The sequence below is a fragment of the Chanodichthys erythropterus genome, chromosome 14 (assembly GCF_024489055.1).
Source record: "Chanodichthys erythropterus isolate Z2021 chromosome 14, ASM2448905v1, whole genome shotgun sequence".
In the NCBI taxonomy this organism is placed as follows: Eukaryota; Metazoa; Chordata; class Actinopteri; order Cypriniformes; family Xenocyprididae; genus Chanodichthys; species Chanodichthys erythropterus.
This window is the reverse complement of record NC_090234.1, coordinates 31,153,930-31,176,268: the sequence shown is the minus strand read 5'-3', so window position 1 is coordinate 31,176,268 and position 22,339 is coordinate 31,153,930. Positions and strand designations below refer to the sequence as shown.

At 37.1% G+C, this 22,339-nt stretch overlaps 1 protein-coding gene across 4 annotated transcripts in view; it reads left to right on the top strand.

Annotated features, from left to right (window-relative positions):
• Window positions 1–22,339, top strand: part of nalcn (sodium leak channel, non-selective) — a 127,758-nt gene that overhangs the window by 78,622 nt on the left and 26,797 nt on the right. For all 4 annotated transcript variants that reach the window (XM_067408938.1, XM_067408936.1, XM_067408935.1 and 1 more), the window contains 4 exons: window positions 16,371–16,507; window positions 16,901–17,042; window positions 17,328–17,401; window positions 22,144–22,245. In XM_067408938.1, the coding sequence (XP_067265039.1) occupies window positions 16,371–16,507; window positions 16,901–17,042; window positions 17,328–17,401; window positions 22,144–22,245 (455 nt within the window). The remainder of the gene's footprint in view (window positions 1–16,370; window positions 16,508–16,900; window positions 17,043–17,327; window positions 17,402–22,143; window positions 22,246–22,339) is intronic.

The following is a 22,339-nucleotide window of genomic DNA, read 5'->3' as shown; positions in this document are numbered from 1 at the left end:
TCTGATGGCAGAGATTGATGGTTGTTAGCGGCTCAAGAAATCATTACTTTCCTCCGGTTAAATGGCAGTGAGAAGTGTCTAGAGCTGATAGGGGAAATGTTTATCTTTTTATTGACAGAAATCAAATGGAGGACTTTCCCTAAGGGAAGGAGAGGAGGGAGGGTCTGGCGGTGGGACCATGGTTGGTTGGTTAACTGAGGTCCCTGTACTCTTTTAAGAACTACATACTTCACACTTTAAATCAAAATTTTCTAGCGTGCCAAAGTTTTATTGCCAATTGTACAATAATATAGTATAGGCTACAGCAGTATTTGTTGACAGTAAAAGCCCAATAGTTTTTTTTTTTTTTTTTACATTGCCTTGAGACAGTGTGAATAGTGCTTGCCTCTTCAAAATCACCACCATTTTTTCCAAAACCCCTAACCGTATAGTATGAGCAATACTATACTTTAATAAGCAACACTAGTTAGATACACTCACTGTGTGCCATATTGCAGAATTGAAGCATCCATTCATGAATACTTTTTCTACAAAGGAATGGTGCTGTTACTTGGAGGCAGTGATCAGGTTGTGTTTAACAGTCTTATTTCCTATAGATAGAAGCTAATCTGTAGCTAGTTGGATATAATGTTTTCTATGACACATTAAAGAACCATCTAAAGATACAACTTAAGAAAAGGTCACAGTGTCAACTGCTGTATACGTGCATGGTGTCAAATATTCTTTTGGGTCTAACCACACTGCCATCTAGTGCCTATAGCTCCCACTCCATATGGAATAAGTTCTCTCACAGAAGAATCATATCAATCAGATCACATCACATTTCTTGCCATAATTTAGAAATTATATTTTGCTTATATGTAAGAATATTAAGATTTATTTACTTATTTATTTTTTTGCATTGGGAAATATTTTTTAATTCCCATTGAAAAAACTCTTTTTAATGTACTATCAAATTCATCCATATGGATGTAATTATATTTATTATTTCAGAGTTTTTTTTATAAAATATAACTTAGAAAACAATGGAATGGTGTATACTACTTTTTTGTAAATTATTTTAAATATTATAAACAGTGCTCAGTGTAAATGAGTACACCCCCTTTAGAAAGTAAAATTTTAAACAATATCTCAATGAACACAAAAACATTTCCAAAATGTTGACAAGACTAAGTTTTATATAACAACTGTTTAACTTATAACATGAATGTAAGATTAATAATATAACTTAGAGAACAAAATTTTCAATTTTACTCAAATTAGGGTGATGCAAAAATGAGTACACCCCACTGAACGTCTCTGGAGCAAAGCTAAATTTTAGACTACAAATGTCTAATTTAACAAGAATTCAACCACAGGTGAGTCTAATTATTCATTACACAGGTGTCCAGCAGACAGTTGACTATAAAAGGGTGTTAAAACCCCTTCCCATTTCATGCTGTCAGCAATGGCACCACATGGAAGAGAAATATCACAAGACCTGAGAAAGAAAACATTTTCTTTACACCAGAAAGGTGAAGGCTACAAGAAGATCAGCAAAGCTTCACTTATAAGTCAGAATACTGTTGCAAAAGTGGTCCAAAAATTTAAAAAAGATGGAACTGCAACCATCTCACAGAGACGTCCAGGTCATCCATGGAAGTTAACACCTTGACAGGAGCGTCTTCTGATGAGAAGGGTTGAAGAAAATTGGCATGCAAGTTCACTGCAGTCATCTAAAGAAGTATAACTGGCATCGCAAAGGTTAGGAATACAAAGAAAGACATGGTGGTGGCAGTGTCCTTATGTGGGGCATGAGTGCTGCTGGTGTCGGGGAGCTGCATTTCATTGATGACATCATGAATTCTCAGATGTACTGCTCTATACTGAAAGATGCTACCATCACTCCGTGCCCTTGGTCGTCATGCACTTTTCCAACATGACAATGATCCTAAACACACATTAAGGCCACTGTTGGATTTCTGAAGAAGAACAGAGTGAAAGTGATTCAGTGGCTCCTGATCTGAACCCAATCAAACACCTATGGGGAACTCTGAAGAGACAAGTTGAGCATCGCTCTCCATCCAGCATCCAGTCTCTAAAAGAGGTCATTCTTGAAGAATGGAAAAAGATAGATGTTGCAAAATGTTGCTAACTTGTTCATTCCATGCCTAGAAAACTTGGTGCTGTCATTAAAAATCATGGAGGCCATACAAAGTACTAGATGTAGTATTTTTTGTTGTGGGGTGTACTCATTTTTGCATCACCCTAATTTGAGTAAAACTGAAAAATGTGTATTCTAAGTTATATAATTAACCTTACTTTCATGTTATAAGTTAAACAGATTTTATATTAAACTTAGTCTTGTCAACATTTTGGAAATTGTTTTTGTGTTCATTAGGGCTTGCATAGACTATTCGAGTAGTCGAGAGATCGACTCCCCCACCCCCGCGAGCTCTCAACTGCCTTAAACAGCAAACATAAAGTTCACACAGCTAATATAACCCTCAAAATGGATCTTTACAAAGTGTTCATCATGCATACATCGATTCCTGTGAGTATAGTATTTATTTGGATGTTTGCATCCATAGTTTGATTCTGAATGAGTTTAAGAATTTATTTATAAAGAATGAAGTTGTGTTTATGAATTATACAGACTGCAAGTGTTTAAAAATGAAAATAATGTATCCGTGAATACAGTAAGAAACGATGGTAACTTTAACCATATTTAACAATACATTAGCAACATGCTAATGAAACATTTAGAAAGACAATTTACAAATATAGCTGCGAGCAGCGATGGCGGGCCCAAGCCCGGTGGCACCGCCACCCCGGTGGCTTCAGGGCAACTGTGCACAGCGGGCAATAGGCACTTAAAACGGTTAAACATCAAAGGACTATGTCAAATTCACTCCACATTTACTGCACTACAAGGTGCCGTTATAGAGCCCCTCCTCCCTGCCCATTTTCAAAGGATTACATGTGCCAAGTTTTAACATTATTCTGATGAATTTTGAAGCAAATCAGGTAAAAATAAGAGGGTGATCTCAATGTATGCTGAAAGTGACACATTTTCTGCTTCCAGTTGGTGGCGCTATGACTTTGAATCACAATAGTCAAATCCATGTGATCAGCCTTGTACAACGAAGACTAAGCCAAAGTTTCATCAAAATCAATTAATGTATGCAGAAGTTATAACACTTTGTTTCCCTTTTCTTGCCATAAATTCGTTGCCTCGCCACGTCCAAACCGTTTGAGATATCCAAAATCTGTTTGCAATTAAACAACTTCAATGTGTTAGCAACAAGTTAAAAAAAGCTTGGTGTAAATTGGATAAACCCTGTAGGAGTAGTAGTATAAAATTCATAGCCTGTTTTTTTCGAAAATTAACATTCAAACCAAAATAGCTGACTTCCTGTTGGTCGGAGCTAATGAATTTAAATTTTAAAATTGTCCGGCTTGATGAGAATAATATGTGTACCGAGTTTGGTGACTGTAGGAAAAACTAACCCCCCACTTTTGTCAAAAGGTGGCGCTACTGAGCCCCTCCACCACGCCCATTTCTATGGCTTTGTCCATGTCTACTGGTTGACAATATTGATGTGTGTGTCGAGTTTCATGCAATTTGAAGCATGTTAAGAGCCTCAAAAACACTCAAGAATATTATTACAGTTTGACCTGTTGCCATGGCAACAATATTTCAAATATCAAAAATCCTGTCATAGGTCTACATCTGCTGTGTATTGACATTACACTGATGAAGTTTGAAGCAAATCAGGTAAAAATAAGAGGGTGATCTCAAAGCATTTTAAAAGTGATACACTTCTTGCTGCCATTTGGTGGCGCTATAACTTTGACTCACAATAGTCACATCCATGTGATCAGACTACTACAACCAACACACTCCTGAAGTTTCATAAACATCAATCAATGTATGCAGAAGTTATAACACATTTCCTGTTTCCCTTTTCTCGCCATAAATTCGTTGCCTCGCCACGGCCAAACCGTTTGAGATATCCAAAATCCGTTTGCAATTAAACAACTTCAATGTGTTCGCAACAAGTTAAAAAAAGCTTGGTGTAAATTGGATAAACCCTGTAGGAGTAGTAGTATAAAATTCATAGCCTGTTTTTTCAAAAAATTAACATTCAAACCAAAATAGCTGACTTCCTGTTGGTCGGAGCTAATGAATGTAAATTAGAAAATTGTCCGGCTTGATGAGAATAATATGTGTACCGAGTTTGGTGACTGTAGGAAAAACTAACCCCCCCACTTTTGTCAAAAGGTGGCGCTACTGAGCCCCTCCACCACGCCCATTTCTATGGCTTTGTCCATGTCTACTGGTTGACAATATTGATGTGTGTGTCGAGTTTCATGCAATTTGAAGCATGTTAAGAGCCTCAAAAACACTCAAGAATATTATTACAGTTTGACCTGTTGCCATGGCAACAATATTTCAAATATCAAAAATCCTGTCATAGGTCTACATCTGCTGTGTATTGACATTACACTGATGAAGTTTGAAGCAAATCAGGTAAAAATAAGAGGGTGATCTCAAAACATTTCAAAAAGTGATACACTTCCTGCTGCCAGTTGGTGGCGCTATAACTTTGACTCACAATAGTCACATCCATGTGATCAGACTCCTATAACGAACACACTCGTGAAGTTTCATAAAGATCAATATATGTATTAAGACGTTATAACACATTTCCTGTTTCCTTTTTCTCGCCATAAATTCGTTGCCTCGCCACGGCCAAACCGTTCGAGATATCAAAAATCCCCTGGCAATTTTTAATCATCAGTGTCTTGACTTCATGCTGACCGAGTTTGGTGGCGATCGGATTAATCGTCTAGGAGGAGTATATCAAATTCCAGAGCATGCGTTTTTCAAACAACCCTTAATAGCTGACTTCCTGTTGGCGTGGCGATTAACTTAGAGCGCGAAAGTTGTTCGGCCCGATGAGGTCTATATGTGTACCGAGTCTCATACTAATACGTGCAAGCATGTTTAATATATGGACCAAATTTTCAGACTTTTTTCAAGGGGGCGCTGTCGAGCCCCCCTGCCACGCCCGGGTACCAGCCTCTCCGGCGTCCTAATGGCCGGGGATTCCAATGTGTGTGCCAATTTTCAAGAGTTTTTGAGCATGTTAAGGCCCCCAAAAAGCCCCGGAAGACGGAAAAAAAAAAAAAATAAAAAAAAAAAATAAAAAAAAAAAAATAATAATAATCCTTAGAAGAACAAGAGGGCCCTGCGCGAATTTTCGCTTGGGCCCTAAATATCACTAAAAATATCATGTTATCATGAATCATGTCAGTTATTATTGCTCCATCTGCCATTTTTCGCTATTGTCCTTGCTTGCTTACCTAGTCTGATGATTCAGCTGTGCACAGATCCAGATGTCCTGCCCTTGTCTAATGCCTTTCATAATGTTGGGAACATGGGCTGGCATATGTGCTGTTACATAACAGTCGGTGTTATGTTGAGATTCGCCTGTTTTCCGTAAGTCTTTTAAACAAATGAGATTTATATAAGAAGGAGGAAACAATGGAGTTTGAGACTCACTGTATGTCATTTCCATGTACTGAACTCTTGTTATTTAACTATGCTGAGGAAAATTCAATTTTTAATTCTAGGGCACCTTTAATTTATTCCATTATTTTCCTTGTGGCCCGTATATAGTGAAACAAATGAGAATAATAGTATTTTGTGTGTTGGGTTGTATTTTTTAAGTCGGTGCTAGAAGTAGCTCTTAATTTTCATTGATGATTGCAGTCAGTGTTAGGAAATATTATAGACTATTAATAATTTTAATTATAGGCCTATAATTCATTGTATAATAGACCTAAAAAAAATTTTTTAAAACATTTTCAAAGATAGCTAATAGCCTAATCTTTTATCATCCTCACAGCACATCAGTTATGTGGTGATGCGCTATGAAATTATTGCGGTGCAAATTTATGAATATTGATTTAATAATAAAGGTAGCCTAATCTAATAGTAATAGACTATAGTAATGCCAATATTTGATGCTTTTGGTTATCGTGGGTTTATTTGGCTTTAATGAAACATGAAAATTAAAATATGTAATGTCATAATTATAATGTTTTGAGAGTTTACTTATAATTGCTGCCTTAGGCTATGAATTAATAAACATTTATTGATAAGAACTATTTCATGTCTTTTCATTTACAGTAGCATGAACCACTAGTAGTCGAGTAACTTGAGCATGGTTTTCAGAAATCAGTAGTCGTGCAACCCCTAGTGTTCATTGAGATATTGTTTAAAATTTACTTTTCAAAGGGGGTGTACTCATTTACGCTGAGCACTTTAATTATTTTTATGCACTATAACAATGAGAATTGGATTGTGTAGGAATCTTTATTTGCCATGAAAATAATGTAACAAATCTTAATGGTCCTAAAAGTAGATTTAATATGAACCAGATATATTCTTAACTAGTTTCTTTACTGTTCTAGCAGAAATGTGTACCCGTGTGACTGATATTTTAACTTGACTGCCTGGCTTCTTGGAGTCAGTTTACAGTAAGGGTGCTTTCACATTAGCACTTTTGGTGCGCACCCGGGTTCGATTGACGTCAGAGTTCGGTACGTTTGGATGATGTGAACACGGTCTTCTGAACTCGGGTGCGCACCCGCGAACCGTACCCGAGTCCGCTTAAAAAGGGTGGTCTGGGGTGCGGTTCAAGTGAACTCCGGTACGGTTCGCTTCTGATATGAATGCAAACGTACCAAATTGCGGAAGTGAACCGCTATTAATGCCGCATTATTTGATAAAAATGTGTGTTTGTGTGTGTGTTTCACGCACTTTCCCGAGCGTGACTGACGTGCTGCAAACCGAGAGCTTTAGTGTAAGCCCTTCTTATTTCTGCTCACCTTCCGTACTACAGTCGCAGCAGATAGAGGCAATTGTCGTTATGAACAAAACCAACGGTTCAAAAACAAAAATATCAAAGTGAGGAGAGCAACGTTATGCATTTTGCCGCCTTCTCCTGCGCCATCGTTACTAAGCAACGGAGTAAACAGCTGCTGTTTTGATGACGCAAACGAACTGCGGGTCGGACCCAAATAATATAATGTGAACACAGTCCAGTGGGGGCAGGGGGAGGGGGGAGCATTCGAACTCGGGTTCGGTCCGGGCAATCGAACCAAGTGTGAAAGCACCCTAAGTGTGTAAGAAGAAGTTCCAGAGTGGGCCAAACACAGTTTGGTGGTATACAGCCAGGTCTAGTAACAGACAAAGAAGTCGAGTTTGAAATTATTGCTGCGTTTGTGGATGAAACAAAGACAAACTGCAGGAATTTAGAAATTAGATTTTTTTTTTTTTGTTTGTTTTTTTGAGGGTATTAAATTGCTTCCAGCAGCTGAAGCACACAATGCGTTCTTTTCACATGAGACAATATAATTTTCAGTATTTTGTTTCTTTTTTTCTTTTTCATTTTTTCGTTTTGTTTTCTGTTAATTTCCCATCTCTTGCACTCATCTGCATAAAGCACATCTGGTCCTGCTCAGAAATTCCCCGAAAAAATGCAATGGAGCTCAGATGTACAGACACGCACACATTTGTATATCATCACAGCCAGACTAAAAAGTGTGGCGTCAACAATTTGTCACACATGCATACAAACATACATGCTGGTCCCCTCTGGCTGCGATAGACAGAAAGGACCCTCGATAACAGGCCTGTCCATCAAATGTGCCTTCCAGTGCGCCATCCTCTGATCTAACAGTCACGCCCCCCCCCCCCCCCCCCTCACTGCTGCACCTGATCCAGATGTCTGCTGCCCCAGACAGTGTGTGTGTGTGGGTGTGTGTTCCATCTTTCACCTAGACCCATTTTCATCCTTTCAGCAGCCCACTTTTTTATGATAGGGTTTCAGTATGAAATCAAAATTGACCTTATTTACTTTGACACTTCTCTGGTAATGCATGATTCATCAGTTTGCGTTATTCCAAAGAAGAAAAAATTATCTTTCATCAAAATGTAATTGTTACATTTTGTCAACTAGGTTGTGCAGACCAGTATTTGGTCATATTCAATCTTACTTTCTTGACATTTTGTAAGTGTTTTACAATTTACTGGATTGATGGCAAATTCATATGAATCTTATTTGTAAGTTTTTGATCTGCTTGCACCACACTAAGTGTTAGATATAGGTGTGGACGTTCATAGGGACGTTTTACCTACAAATTGTACATTTTTATATGAAATTGCCAACTCATACTGTAGGCCTACTAAAATATAATAAAGAACAGCAGGATTTTTTTTTTTTTTAAAGAATATGCTGAATACCCTGTATTTAGGAACATTTCAATAGCTGAAAATGATGTGCATGTAAACTTGGTAAACGTACAGCCATCTAGGTGTAATAGTATTGCAGCCTTTCTAAATTGTTGATTTTACTGATTGGTAAATGTTATGGCAAGAATAGCAAAAAATGATTTTTTGATCTCTGGGAATTAAAATGGGTTGTGAATGCCTTTACATGTTTTCTTTTAAAGGACCATGACACATTTAATTGCAGATGTTTCTATTAGTCCTTGAATGCAAAGTAGACACAATTAGTCACACTGGGGGAGCAAAGATCAGATCCAACTGTGTTCATGAATGAAACTCTAGTGGGGGATATGGCTGGTCATGAGAACGTCCCCTTACGAAAAAGAAGTATACTTGAAGTTCATTTTATGAAGTATTTATTAAGTATGATTTGTATGCATTTGTACTATAATTGGGGGGGGGGGAGGGGGCAATTTTTCCCGATGTGATCCGTCAGCTCGTCCACTACAATTTGGAGCGGTTAATATATATCTATATATATATATATATATATATATATAATTTCTCGGGTAGGCTACAGCTCCATCGCTCCTCCTCGCGCACAGTTGAGCGCGAGCTTTTCAAAGATAGCCTACTCCAAGTCCTTTGCCCGTTAGCGCGGAAAGACCGTGGTCACAAAAAACGCGGCCACTATTCAGAGAGTCAAAGCTAGTCCGGCGTCTAGTAAACGTTTCTGAAAACACATGATAAACATCAGATACAGGAGACATGCAGTACTGAACATTGGACGGTCCATGCATGTGGATTTGGATAAAACAGTTAATCGCTTTGATGCCGTGCCCAAAGGCCATTTATCCCTTCACAGTGGCGTATATCGGACGGGGCACGCAGGGCTATTAAATTCTTCTTATTATGCTACTTTTATTATTCAGATAATATTGTAATTAATTTGCCCCACAATATCATAGCGCATCACCGCATAACCGATGCGCTGTGAGTGAGGATAAAAGATTAGTTGGATACTCCTCATTTAAAAAACAACTAGTTTATTTTCGTAAAATTTTACATTTTTTTCCTCACTATGGACCACAAGAGAAATATTAAGAAAATAAATTAATAGTCTCTAAGAGGATATGCGCCGACAGATGCCAAAAGCTCAGTTTTTACCACAGTCTATGGTTTTTACTTTCAGTTTCTGTACCAGCCGCGGCTCTGTATGGGCAGGTGGGGCAGAGCCTTACCAAAATATTAATCCTAAAATATAGGCCTACCCCTATGTACACTGAATTAATAATACATTATAAATGTGTTCAGCATTCTGCAACAAATAATTTTCAGATTTTCTAGACTACTTTAAGTCGTAAAGTGAGCTGGATATATTAAATTGTAGCGTATGGATTCGACAGGCATGTATTCATAATACTAAGCGGGGAAGCCCCATCCCAGCTCTACAGCGCCACACAACTTTCCTATGTAAATCTGTGGTGAAAAATGGAATTGCAGCACCCTCTCATAGAGAGCCATAGTGGCAGATTTCTGGCTGCCCCGCTTATTTCCACGTTAAACACACCTCACGTACACCTCGCTCCAGACCAAGACGATATAAGTCCGCTTCAGATATGTGTCTGCATCAGGTCAGTAACTGTTTGGCATGTCTGTTCTTCCTATGTGGAGTAGCGTATAACATTAATGAGGGTATAAACCCTTTAATTTAAACGTGCTCATTTCTCGAATTCCTACATAACTATTCTAAAACAATATTCTAAAAACAAAAGCAATAAATACAATTGTAAGATTTTGTGTGTTGTGTGTACTAAAGTCTGTCAATCATCATTAGAGCGCCACCCTCAGGCTGAATAACGCAAGGACATTCGAATTCTGCCAAAAGTGTGTCTGATGTGTTCAGCGATTAGAATATAAAGCTTGCAAAATGTTTATAATAAACTAGCGTTAACACCCAGAATCTGCCCTACCTGTATATTTATGGCAAGGAGCCGCTACTGTTCTCTAGTGAGACTTCATCCGCATAACTCTCACGCAAAGTTTGCTCATTGTTTGTGTGATATCAACTGGCTCGGCTTCATGGTTTAAAATCGTAATACTTGTTGCTCGCAAAATGATGAACTCTGATTCCAGATATCGTCCGCGTCATTTCCCGTGATAATACAATAAAGTGAATTATTAAATAAATAAGTTAAAAAAAAGAACAAGCAAACTTAAACTTGTTTGCTTAAAACTTCCGCGAATAATTTGCTGATGCAGGTACAAACAGATGTTTACCTGCAAAAAAAAAAAAAAAAAAAATCTTGCCCCCCCTAACTCAATAGTCAAATGTCGCCCATGGTCACAATTATAGTTTACTTTTCATATATTATTTTAGCTCTTTAAGTATACTACCATGTTCCTATTTAGGTATTATTTTTTATACTTGAAATATACCTTTAACTGTACTTTAACTCTTTCCATTTTAAAAACATTTTATCATAGCTTCATGAATCCTTTTTATCTACACTTAAATGTAGGTAAGTTTTGTTTTTTTAAAAAAAGGCAACATATTAAACAAAAAGCTGAGAAAATTGCATTTTTGTCAAACACTACGGATCACATCCGGATGTGATTCAGAACAGTGATCAAAACACAGATGGAGTAGATTGAGTCCATCAACACCCCCAAAGCTTCAGTCATTTCCTCTTATGGGTTCAACATTTCATTCGGTAACGTTAGGCAGTTTTGATTTACATGTCTTCTAACATTGTTTCAGCTTCTTCTTTTCCTGTGTTTTGATCCTGAGATTCTGTACTCTTTCAGAAGCGCCCCCTACCGTATAACAGTGAAAACAATAATTTGGTCAATAGTGGGAAAAGAGTAGATTCCTATGTACACTACAGTGGACAAACCTACACAAAAATTCAGACACTCAGAATTAGGAACATAACTCTTTTCTTTATAAATATTTTTAAACATTGCAAGTTTATAAGACAGTATGTAAAACTATGTGAAAAAACTTATTTAATAGTTTACTTCTAAGTACACTTAGAATACTTAATTATACTTTCAAGTATATCTTAATCAAAACAAGTATATACAAGTTTAGGCTAAATATACTTAGACTTTTCTGGCAGTATAAGTCAAGTATACTTAAGTACAATTTTAAGTATATTTCTGAGAAGTACATAATGTATATTTCTGATAAGTATATCAAAAGTAGACTGAAAGTATACTTTTTTGTTTGTTTGTTTAAAAGAAGAATACTAATAGCACACTTGAATAAACTTTTTTGTAAGGGGCCTCAATGTCACTGTACAATAAACACAGTTTTTTGAGGAGCATCAGACGGTTTACCTTGCCATGCTGCACCACTCTCGCCATGCTAAGTATTCCGCCAGTCGGTCTCTCAGGTGGCAAAGGTGTGCCTCTAAGAGGTCTGAGAGTTTATAGCCTATGCAGAACCATGCCTCATTAGATACTAAATGAGAAGGAGAGAATGACCCCTCTACCCCTGAGCTGCTTATGGAAGTTCACCAAGTCTGGAGCAGAATAGAGCGGCACCCGTAATGTATGTTTATCAGGCATGCTAGATCTAAATCAGCAGCCTGTCTGAAATGGAACCTGAAAAGTGACTGATTTGAAATGTTCTACTCAGGGGACATCTACTGTACACAGGATGTGTTCACTGGTCTGGATCTTTTTTAAAACTTTACCTTCTTCTTACCTTATTTTAACTTTAACACAGCGTGAACTAAATGGCACATGATGTGTCTAGTGCATGTTTACATAGACCCATTGTAAAGACCCATTTTTAAAAAGAGTTGTCCTGCACTAGACCATTTACTCATCTTCATGTCATTACAAATTTGTGTAATTTTCTTTCTTCTGTTGAACACTAAATATGTTTTTTTTTTTTTTAAATATGTGTGTTTTTGTTCATATAATTAAAGTCAAGGAGTGTCCATATTGTTTTGGGCCCCATTGACTTTGAATGGACAAAAACAGTTTCATTCTTCAAAATATCTTCTTTTGTGTTCCACAGAGAGAAAGTCATGCAAGTTTGAAATGACATGAAAGTGAGTAAATTATGAATGAATTTTCATTTTTGTGTGAACTATCATTTTTATTGCTGCTATATTCTTGCCAATTTCAGACCATAGACTTTTGAGCTTGACATGTCAAATATTCTGGTTCTTTTAAAACCAGAATGATCTGAAATTTTGACTGCCGACACAGTCTCTGAAGGTCGCACACACATACACACCATTAGACATTATTACCTTTGTTTACATTAGCTCTCCACTGTTTTATGGTGACCTAACTGGGGCATAAATGTGTCTAATGGCCTGTAGAGTAAATTTGTGGGACGGTGACATTCAGATTTGTAGACCGACCAATCACTCATGACGCTGAGAGAACAGGAGCACTATTACGGGCTCTTTTATGAATGTGCCACAGACCAAGCAGCAATTGGTCAATAATCAGAAATCTTGTCTTCTAGAAAGGCAGGGGACTTGGAGAATAGCCTAGTATGGTTCACCTGAGCCTGAAATTGGAAAGAATGTGTGAATAGGAGTGAATGGATCACCCTAATGTGTCCCAAGGCCAACACATTTATTTCAGATGCATGGCTCGCACTGCTATGATTTATGGAAAATGCTACATATGATTCATCATTATGAAGAGCTGCGGCCATACGCCATTCTTACAAAAAAATATGCATTACACGCAGACCTTCCAAAAGCCATCAGGAGGAAAAATATAAGAAATGCAGCTAGCTACAGGCAGTCATATAAAGATGGAAATCAGCATGATCTGTTTGAGATTGTATGTGTACCCATATCATTTTGCCTATTTCATATTGATCTGTTTATTGATCAGGGTGGATTCCACTTTCTAGCTGTGCTGATTGGATTTGGCTTTCCCTTCCTCTTAAGCACTCCATCACATGTACTGTACTTACCACATCTTGAAAATTAAAATTCTGTCATCATTTGCTCTGCCTTATGTCGATCCAAACTGGAATAGCTTTCTTTTTCTGTGGAAAACAAATGAGATATTTTGAAGAACATTCACACTAATCTTTCCTTCCAGGAGCTCACAGTAACCAGAGCAGTGTTATTTTGGTATAATTTATATACTATTATAGTTTTTATTAATATTTTTTATATTAAGATTTTATTTTCATTTTCCAATTTTTTATTTTAATTTTAGTTTTATTAGTGTTATGTGCTGTTTATATTTCTATTTCGTTTTACTTAACTTTTTATTTCATTTTTAGTCATTTTAGTTCTTAAACTTACTTTATTCCATTTAGTGCCAGCAGTATGTTGAGTTTCTCTTTGTTTTGCTTTTGTTTTCCCTGTTGCTGTTTGCCTGTGTCATCATCCATTGTTAGTTTCCATGGTTCCAGATTTGAGTTCCACATCTGTTTCATGTTCAGTTTAAGCCCTTGATTTCCTTTGTTCAGTGTTCGGTGTTGTTCATTGACATTTAAGTTAATGTGGTTGCATCCTAGTGTTTTTCCTGAGATCTCCTGAATGTTCCGAGTTAGTAAATAAATTGTTTTCAGTTATTTTCCTTTGTCGTACAGTCGTTGACAGTTAGTTGCCAAGGCAACATTTCTATTTTTTTTTAAAGTTGTTCATTTTAAGTTTTTCATCTTATGTTTATATTTTATTTTATTTCAGCATAATTTCAATTAATGTTTTAGTTTTAGTTAACAATAACAACACTGGACCAGGGCTATCAAGCTTCATAAAAAGTTTAGTCTTTACAACTTGTGATTGAATCTTTGAATTGAATTCAACTTATTCTTTTAAAAATGACACCAAGTACCATTAGTTAAAGTCTTACAGGTTTGGAACAGCATGAGGGTCAGTAAAAAATTAAATAATTTTTATGTTTGGGTGAAATTTTGCTTTAAAATTTCAGTTAACTAAAATGTGTTCAAACTTTGAATCCATTGTGATTAAACGAACACTCATTTTAACTTCCGTATTGGAATAAATTGGGCTGTGTGTGGCATTGCAAAGCAGGGAGGATTCTTCACTTTAACTATTTATATTAGAGGGATGTAAATTGTGTTGGTATTACTTAGAAGCGCCTGTTCTCTCCGCAGTGCTCTGTGTCGTGTGTGTCTCTGTGTGAGAGCTAATCAGAGGCTGTTGCCGAGTAAAGCACAAAGTTGAAGCCACCCTGCAGAGTGCAGAGCTATTGATTGGAGCCTTGGGGACTTGTGAGATTTCAAACGCACACTCTTTTACAATAAAGCTGCCCTGAAACAGATGTAGACTTTATTTTGGATAGGAGACAGGGAAATCCAACTTTGCTCCTGTGCACAGTGCAGACTAAACTGGGTTTTATGTTTTTCACCAAGCAGCCAAGAATATGAAAGCACAACAAGCAGTTGGTTTCTCAGTGCATTCTTTCTCTCTATTCATACCAAGACTGAATATTTGTTGTGAATGTTTGTGGTGTAAAAACAATGGATCCCTTTCACAATGGCCACAAACATTCATCCAGACTGATTTAGTGCCATTTTGGTTATATTGCAAAGTCCAGCATGTTGGTGGTGCTAAAGCTTTTTTTCCTGATACCGGCATGTCACATTCGGTTTGAGTAGGCGGTTACTCTCCCCCAATACATTGAAACATCAAGGTCCGTGTTGAGCACATTTCCTCTTGGCTCAAGCATCCAACAGCATCATGATTCATAATACAATAATATAATAATATAATGCAATAACATTTTTAGCATTTCTCTCTTTTTGTTGTTTACTCTTGGTTACTCATGGCAAATGCTTTTCATGCTGTTCACTGAACAGTCCAGGTCAGCTGCTTATTTCTAAAGATAAGCAATCATCAGAGAACCTAATTTTGGTGTTTCTGACTCCTAATCAGAAATCCATCATATTTATCTGCAGGCGCTCAGACGATGCTTCCAGCCAAAGAATTTCAATATTTTTCCTTTCATATGTAATTCCATTAAATTAATTGCTCTGTTATTTGTGACATTTCTGTTTGTTTGACCAGTTTTTGCTTGCATGTGTGAAGATGTCCTTATTTTGGTTTTGTTTTGCTTCCCTAATAGGCACTATGTTGGTAGATAATGAACCAAAAAGGGTTTGTGGGTCTATTCCGAGGGCCTTAGTGAGAAAATAAAATAAAACCATCCATATAATCATGCCTAGATAGCAAAATAAATAGGCTTATCCAACTCTGTGGATGTCACAAGAAAGAAGCTAGACAAATAAGAAGACGTCAACGTACAGGTTGCATCCTCAATACCATAAACAAAACTAGTTGACAGCCATTGTTCTAATGGACAGATAACTGTGTTGAGGCTGTGCACTGCTGCCATCTTTGGACAGCCTAGCAGAACAGCGGTCTGTTAACATGATGTTTTGCTTTTAAATCCTGGCAAATGAACATCTTGTTCTCTAAAAAATTAATTAATGAACTAATGTTGTTATGGTTAAGGTTTTGTTAGCATTACTGTAGATTATTGTTTTAGTGAATTAAATTGTAGCTACATGTTTTTTTTTATTTTTATTTGTTTTGTTCTTTAATCAATATGGCATTCAGTAGATGTTTTTATGTGCATTTATAGATATGTTTAGAAAATATGAAGCAATCTGTCATCTTAGTTTTATCTTATTCACTTTAATTTATGCATCTCTTCTGACAGGAGAATGAGAAGTGATCCTCTAGCGTGCTCCGGCCTAATCATCTGAGGCCTTTATGTTGCTTGATAGACATGGGGAAAGATAAAAGGTTATGGCACATAAAGTCAGTTAAGCCTCAGAGGGGCACATTAATTCAGAGCAGTGCACCGTACAGGCTAACCCTTTCCTCTCTCGCCACCAGAAGTGAGGAACTGAATATAAAATACACCATCTATGCATTCTACTTGAAGACCAGCTGAGTTTCCAAAAGGGATAATCAGAAATAGAGATGGATAACTTATGTCAATTTTGGACTGTCTACCAAATGTTTTGAGGGCTATGTGTGAAAACACAATGTGGCCCTATCAGTGTCTCTCGGTTGAGTCATAGAATCAAACATTTGTTTCAAGTGCATCTCCTGGCTTCTCTCCACAGCTGAAACAGAGCGAAGCCAATGCTGATACAAAAGAGAAACTTCCTCTGCGATTACGCATCTTTGAGAAGTTCCCCAATAGACCACAGATGGTGAAAATCTCCAAGCTGCCTTCAGACTTCACTGTGCCCAGAATCAGGTACTGTGTACACTGAAAGATTTTTTAATTTGAAGGATGATAAAACATGTTAAAAAAAATCTCAGAGACTTACATTACAAGATGCTCCCATTATATATATAGCCAGAGTGTCACTGGGCTCTCTTGGTGGTGTCTTCGACTAGTAAGCAACTACATCTGGATTTCCAACCGCCTACTGTGGCTACATGCAAAATGCCTTGTTACCCTAAAATGCCCTACATACTAGAATTCCTTAGCATTGTGGCAGCCAGTTTTGCATGGGAAGCATCAATCAGATTTTTGTCAGAAAATTAAAAATCTTGCTTTTTTTCTTCAGGAACATAGTTTTGAATTGTGGATTCCCATTTGACTCTAACACATGAAAGATTAATTATTGCTTTAATTGTGCCACAGGGAGAGCTTCATGAAGCAGTTCATCGACCGACAGCAGCAGGACCCCAGCTGTCTGTTCCGTCGCCTTCCCTCAGCGTCGTCCTCATCCTGCGACCATTCCAAGAGGTCTGCCATTGAGGATAATAAATACATAGATCAGAAGGTACCACACTCCATCACTCCCACAGTCTGCCCCCTCAATACACAAAGGGACCAAACAATCAGCTTATGAAAATTCTGAAAGGAACAGATCTATTTCCCACGCAACAAGACCTAAATAACCAGCAGTTATGTAACAATATTTTTTTGATTATATTGGGATGTTTTTGTTTGTTGATATCAAATTTTGCTTTACCCACATAATTATACAGTAGTTGTTTGTAAATGTGTGTTTAAATTACACTGCGTATTGATCTGTCTTACTGTGTAAACCTCTGTTTCTTCCTAGCTCCGAAAGTCAGTATTTAGCATCCGAGCCCGTAACCTCATAGAAAAGGAAACCACTGTCAATAAAATTCTGCGGTGAGCTTTATGATTTTCAGCAACTTATTATTTATCAGCTTTATTTTATTTATTTATTTATTTATTTTATTTTAATAGTTCTATGACTGAGATTGATATTATGCTAAGCATAATATATTATGATATTATGCTTATCCTGGCAGGGCTACAAAATTATTCAAAACTAATAGATCTGTAATAAAATGTATTTACAGTATGAATCATGATTATGTGCATACACACAGTTAGTGAATGAGACCCACTGTTTTTTCCACCAAGCAGAAACACTGAATTTGGATTAGGATATTTATTCATATTATAGATATGTAATTCTCTGTGTTTTGAAACGGCATTGCTTTTTTTCTCTGGCTGCCACCAACAATTAATTCCTATACAGGGTAAATTTGTTTTTATTTCAAACCTCCATTTCCATGATTTTGGCTCCATGTTTGTTATCCAGCCAGCCCAGCAGTCAGAGCAGATAATGGCGTCTCCATATCAATATAACTGTTAGTGGATCACCTGTGAGCGTGACTGAACAAATAAATATTTAAAAATCTGGCAGCGATGCAGCCAGATATTCCCACACTTTGCGTCAACCGCTCTTCTCTTTTGTTAAGTTTCAGATCACGTCAATGCCGTCCCCCACCTCCCTTGTGTTACACACACACTCATACACCTCACCTTGTCCACCCCTCCTCCTCCTGCTAAGCAGACAGACGGCACATCAGTAGCCATCCCACGTCGTCTGTGCTGTCTGGGGCATTCGGTCTGTCTGCATACACACATGCACGCGCACACACTCTTCATCAGCCAGGCACTCATCACTCTGAGTGGCCATAAATAAGGGCGACATGTTCTCTTGAAGCTGAAATTGTCATTAGCTGTGTTCTGGTACATGACTCTGCAATTAATGGACAATAGAGAGGCGGTGGTGAGCAGCAGGCTTTTCAAAGCATACATAGATCAGCGCTGATTCAGAGCATAAACAGCCAATGGGATCTCAGTGGTGGAACAATCTCCCAATACCAATTATAGCAATAGTCTCACCAGTTACATTTCATCTTGACATAGCTTTGAAAGATTTGGTTTTAATAAGCTGTCAGAAAACACCACAAGGGGCTTCTGGACTATTCATTTTTCACAGATCTCTTGTTCTTTTTAATAGTACTGCAGGTTTTTTTTTTTTTTTTTTTTTTTTAAAAGACTTATTCTGCGTGTTTTGTTACCTGTTTAAGCAGTTGTCACAAACACAAAATATAGGTCATCTTCAAAAAATGGTGCAGTCTGTGTGAGAAAAATGCAGGAAAATGACTATACCTGTTGGACTTTCCAGAAACGATAATTTCTCACCTCAAATACAATGCACATAATTTAAAATATATATTTGAATGTACCATATCACAAAATATCACACAATGTAAATTAATGTTAGTATTCTTTTGCAAAAACAATATTTTAAAAAAAATTATATTTTTTCCAGAAAATTCATAAATAATTTAGAAAAACAGCGATATAGTGAAAGCATAGTATTTTGATTTCAATAAAAGCTAAATTTAGATTTGATTTTTTACATTTTGAAATGAAATGTGATGAATGAGGAGAAATTTAATATTTCGGTCACACTTTTTAGGGTCCAATTCTCACTATTAACTACGACTTTTGCCTCAAACTACTGATTACTTAACTATTCCTTATTAATAGTTAGTAAGGTAGTTGTTAAGTTTAGGTATTAAGTATAGTACGTAATTAAGTATTTGTTCTTCTGCTGCTATTTGTTCTTTTGCACAATATTTTGCTTACATTTTTGTTACTGTTTACTTTATCTTGTTACAACAGGTTTACCGGCAGAGCTATTTTGCTATTCTGTGTTTTGTGTGTTGTCCTGCACTGCCCTATGTTGTCTTGCACTGATGTGTGTTGTCTTTGCAACCAGGTTGCACACATGCACTTTATGCACACATGCACTTTTTGTTGTTTTATGTAGCATCAGGGTTCTGGAGGAGCGTTGTTTCATTTCACTGTGTACTGCCTAAGCTACATATGGTTGAAATGACAATAAAAGCTTCTTGACTTGACTTGAAGTAGGATTAAGGGTTGTTGAATATAATCGTGCAGAATAAGGCATTAATATGTGCTTTTATAAGTACTAATAAACAGCCAATATCCTAGTAATATGCATGCTAATAAGCAACTAGTTAATAGTGAGAATTGGACCCTAAACTGATTAAAATTAAAATGTAAAATTCAAGAGTCAATCTACCAAATAATATAACTAAATTTAATATGCTGTTTCAATAAATCAGTATTAACTCATGGGAAAACACAAGTGGAGTTGTTTTCTGAGAATGTCCCATATGCATACTGAATGTTACTTTGTGTTAAATGGAGTCAACTGATCATCATAAATGTTTTTGTCAGTACTAGATCTTAGTAGATATGTAACCTTGAATACCTATATTAAGTGTGCCAATTTTTTCCTTGGAGATTAACTCACTCCTACTGCTTCATCTTCACTTCACTGTTAGCCTGAATTTTTAGTGCACCACAGGTCACATTTGACCACTCTGAAAAAAGGATTAATTAGTTTCCTCTCCATGGGCACCCCGTTCCTTAGAACTGTTTCCACCTGCACAACACAGTGTAAGCTAATAAGAGCCATCTGCTGTGTCGGGCACACAACAGAGTACATGACAGTCAATAGTGGCATAGCTTAGGGGGTGTTCACTGATGATGATCATCACATAATACTATACATTTACAGTATGTAAAACTCTTACTGAACAATCCAGCATTGCTGGTCAACGGAGATTGCTAATTTGCTAGTCCCAAAATGGGAAGGTGGAGTGCTCGTGGCCAAGCAACCCCAGCTCAGATTTACAAACCCGATTCCAAAAAAGTTGGGATACTATACAAATTGTGAATAAAAAAGGAATGCAATAATTTACAAATCTTATAAACTTATATTTTATTCACAATAGAATATAGATAACATATCAAATGTTGAAAGGGAGACATTTTGAAATGTCATGCCAAATATTGGCTCATTTTGGATTTCATGAGAGCTACACATTCCAAAAAAGTTGGGACAGGTAGCAATAAGAGGCCGTAAAAGTTAAAGTACATATAAGGAACAGCTGGAGGACCAATTTGCAATTTATTAGGTCAATTGGCAACATGATTGGGTATAAAAAGAGCCACAGAGTGGCAGTGTCTCTCAGAAGTCAAGATGGGCAGAGGATCACCAATTCCCCCAATGCTGCGGAGAAAAATAGTGGAGCAATATCAGAAAAGAGTTTCTCAGAGAAAAATTGTGAAGAGTTTGAAGTTATCATCATCTACAGTGCATAATCATCCAAAGATTCAGAGAATCTGGAACAATCTCTGTGCGTAAGGGTCAAGGCCAGAAAACCATACTGGATGCGCGTGATCTTCAGGCCCTTAGATGGCACTGCATAACATACAGGAATGCTACTGTATGCTACTGTTATATCATATCTAAACATGATCCAGAAGCGCAGACATTTTCTCATTTAAAATGCACTGTGGCAAAGTGGAAAAGTGTTCTGTGGTCAGACGAATCAAAATTTGAAGTTCTTTTTGGAAAACTGGGACACCATGTCATCCGGACTAAAGAGGACAAGGACAACCCAAGTTGTTATCAGCGCTCAGTTCAGAAGCCTACATCTCTGATGGTATGGGGTTGCATGAGTGCGAGTGGCATGGGCAGCTTACACATCTGGAAAGGCACCATCAATGCTGAAAGGTATATCAAGTTCTAGAGCAACATTTGCTCCCATCCAGACGTCGTCTCTTTCAGGGAAGACCTTGCATTTTCCAACATGACAATGCCAGACCACATACTGCATCAATTACAACATCATGGCTGCGTAGAAGAAGGATCCGGGTACTGAAATGGCCAGCCTGCAGTCCAGATCTTTCACCCATAGAAAACATATGGCGCATCATACAGTTGAGCAACTAGAAGCCTGTATTAGACAAGAATGGGACAACATTCCTATTCCTAAACTTGAGCAACTTTTCTCCTCAGTCCCCAGCATTTGCAGACTGTTATAAAAAGTAGAGGGAATGTCCCAACTTTTTTGAGATGTGTTGATGCCATGAAATTTAAAATCAACTCATTTGTCCCTTAAAATGATACATTTTCTCAGTTTAAACATTTGATATGTCATCTATGTTGTATTCTGAATAAAATATTGAAATTTGAAACTTCACACATCATTGCATTCTGTTTGGGACACTGAATGCATCATTGCATTCAGTGTCCCAACTTTTTTGGAATCGGGTTTGTACTTGAGAACAGTATGACTATGCTGGTCCACCACCTAGACAAGCATTATACCAGCACTAATCATCATAAACTAGCCTGGACCAACATTGAATACATACAGGGTAGATGTACTGTACCCAAACAAATGCATTCGTCTAGAAATGACGTTCAAAACACATTTTGAAACACATTAGCTTTTGTAATGTGACCTATTTCTGAGTGAAACAGAATACTCAGTGAAAATAATTTAGGATGAGACTTCTAAATGGAGATAGTTAATAGATTCTAGTATTCTAATGAATCATATGCAGTAAGACTAAACAATTAAATTAGAAGTCAGTTGACATTTAAAGTTATCTTAATATCAGATGAACAGCAAGACAACCAAATGATTGCATTTTTAAAAAAGAATACTACACTGTCATATTTTATTAATTTGCTCTTGACCTAGTTATGGTTTGTCTGCCTGCAGAGCCTGCACCAGGCAACGTATGCTGAGTGGTTCCTTTGAGGGTCAGCCAACTAAAGAGAGATCCATACTCAGTGTCCAGCATCATATCCGCCAAGAACGCCGGTTAGGAATGCACATTAACATGCTTTCACATACTCATCTATTTAATTTATTTAAGAAGCACTGAATGGATGCATATTAATGAAGTGCACTACAT